Source organism: Ceratina calcarata, unplaced genomic scaffold (assembly GCF_001652005.2).
Source record: "Ceratina calcarata isolate Rehan_Ccalc_2016 unplaced genomic scaffold, ASM165200v1 scaffold1189, whole genome shotgun sequence".
Classification (NCBI taxonomy): domain Eukaryota; kingdom Metazoa; phylum Arthropoda; class Insecta; order Hymenoptera; family Apidae; genus Ceratina; species Ceratina calcarata.
In genome coordinates, this window is record NW_017132857.1 from 1 (window position 1) to 2096 (window position 2096).

At 40.6% G+C, this 2096-nt stretch overlaps 1 protein-coding gene across 1 annotated transcript; it reads right to left on the minus strand.

The window, feature by feature from the left end:
- Positions 1-6: 6 nt before the first annotated feature.
- LOC108624828 (cytochrome P450 6a2-like) lies at positions 7-1379 on the minus strand (the record flags this gene model as incomplete). Its single annotated transcript, XM_018024390.2, has 1 exon — positions 7-1379. A coding segment is annotated over exon 1 (1272 nt), but the record flags the coding sequence as incomplete, so codon positions are not given.
- Positions 1380-2096: the final 717 nt, after the last annotated feature.

Here is a 2096-nt window from a genome sequence, read left to right on the forward strand (position 1 = left end):
CTTCCTCTCCTCGCTGAAACGATCTGGATCAAAGGTCTCCGGATCGGACCAATACCTCGGATCCTTATGCAGTCCATAAACGGATATGAAAATTTCGGTGCCAGGTTTCACACGATACTTAAGCCCGTCTGATCCTTTCAACGTGCACTCTTCTGTACATACTTTGTACATGTTATTCACTGACGCGTAATATCTTTGCGATTCTCTAATTACTTGGTCCATATAAGTCATCTCTTTCAGCGATTCGTACGTTAACACACCTCCGTGTTTTTCCAGGACAGTCTTCACTTCTTCTCGTAGTCTTTCTTGAACATCCTGATGCGTAGCCAGTTGAAATCCAATGAAACTGAGAGTAGTGCTTGATGTTTGGAATCCGTCGAGGTAAAACGATAATACATAACCAGCGATAACTTCCAAAGGCAGCTCTTTTCCTTCCTCTTTCTCGATTTGCACCATTAATTCGAGAAAATCGTGCCTGGGCGTTGATTCCTTTCGTCTATGCTCCAAATTTTCCTTAACCATCTTTCTGAACAACTGTTGGACTTCCTCGTTCACGAACTTGAGCTTTGCGAAACGATTCAGACTGGGAAATAGAGTTACAATGTTAAGTAGAAATCTACTGAAGAAATTCGGTTGAAAGAGACCCTGGCCTATCTGATCGAACGCCAAAGGATCATCTACGTCCTCGAAACAGCGCCCATCGATGCCCACACTAGCGTTCGCCGTAACTTGGCCAGTAAATTTTGAGAACAGATACTTCAGTTCAACTTCGTACTTGTCGTTGGAGCTCAGCCGCCTCTCTAAGTAATTTTGGAATTTCTTGCATACTCCGCTAACTGTCACGAAAAGAGTTTTCAACTTGCTAGTTGTAAACGCATAGGTCAATCGCTTCCTTCCAGTTAACCATTTTTCCCCGTGGGCGAAAAATATATTTTGAACTAACAGGGGATCCGCGTCTTCTTGAAGCTGGAACCCGTTCATAGTAAAATTCGGGAAATTAGTTTGTAACACGGACTTCACCAAGTTCGGGTCGCGGATAATTAATGCCGGCACTAATCCTTTGTAAAATCCAACCATGCTGCTATCCTTGTACTGCTGGTACATTTCTTCAATTAGTACGGCCGAAGATTTTTCCATGGTTATCGCGGGCAGCATGTGACCAACGATCGGGTACCATCCTTTGGCCGTTGGAATATTATTTCTTTTCCAATACGTGAATTTCAAGTACAAGTACAACGCTAACGTAGCCGTTAAAAGTATAAAGACTGTACTTATCATTTTCGGCTTGAATGACTAATTGTATGTGCTGCTGCTGCTGCTGCTCCTACGTTCGTAGTTCGACTGAAGTAGAGTGGTACTGTGCTGTATTTAAATTCGGATGACGTCGTTCACTAATTAGTAGAAGAGGTGAGGCTAATGGGAGGACAAATATGTCATGTCTACTTATAGATTATACCAATTACCTAATAGCTGTTTCACTGGACGGTGACATTGAAGATAAAAGTTTAAGTCACACGATCAATTGGCTGATAAAAGCAAACACTTTTAGGCATTAATGTAGAAAGAATAATTCGTCGGGACATAATGCAGGAGATAATCTTTTATCTATATAGTTAGTGGAATTGAGTTAAAGAATTGAGAAAAATTTGCACTTTCCTGGCCGAGTATTCAGAAAGCTCATGTGTCAATTATTAATAAGAGTATTTTGCGACAAAGAAGTTGGAGAATCGAACAATATTCGGTGGTAGAGGGGACAGAGAATGCGTAGGGATCCTATTTGAGAACGCTGATACTGATTTACGAGAAATTAAACTATATAAATAGTCACACATCGTTGTGAATTTTGTNACGTGGCGAACAATCGACGCAATTACTGGAAGTCCTTCGATGGTTTCAATTTACGACCACTTTGTTTTTAACATTTTTATGTTGCATTATAACTTTCGTAATTGTTCTCGTGCTGATAGGAACGTTTTGTATAACTAAACTATGTGTGTAAATAGTTATTACTGATAGTGTAATATCATGCTGCGACAATGCCATGCAATTGGCGTTCACAAGATAGTGAACTGGCGTTAAAGACATGGCGAGACTTT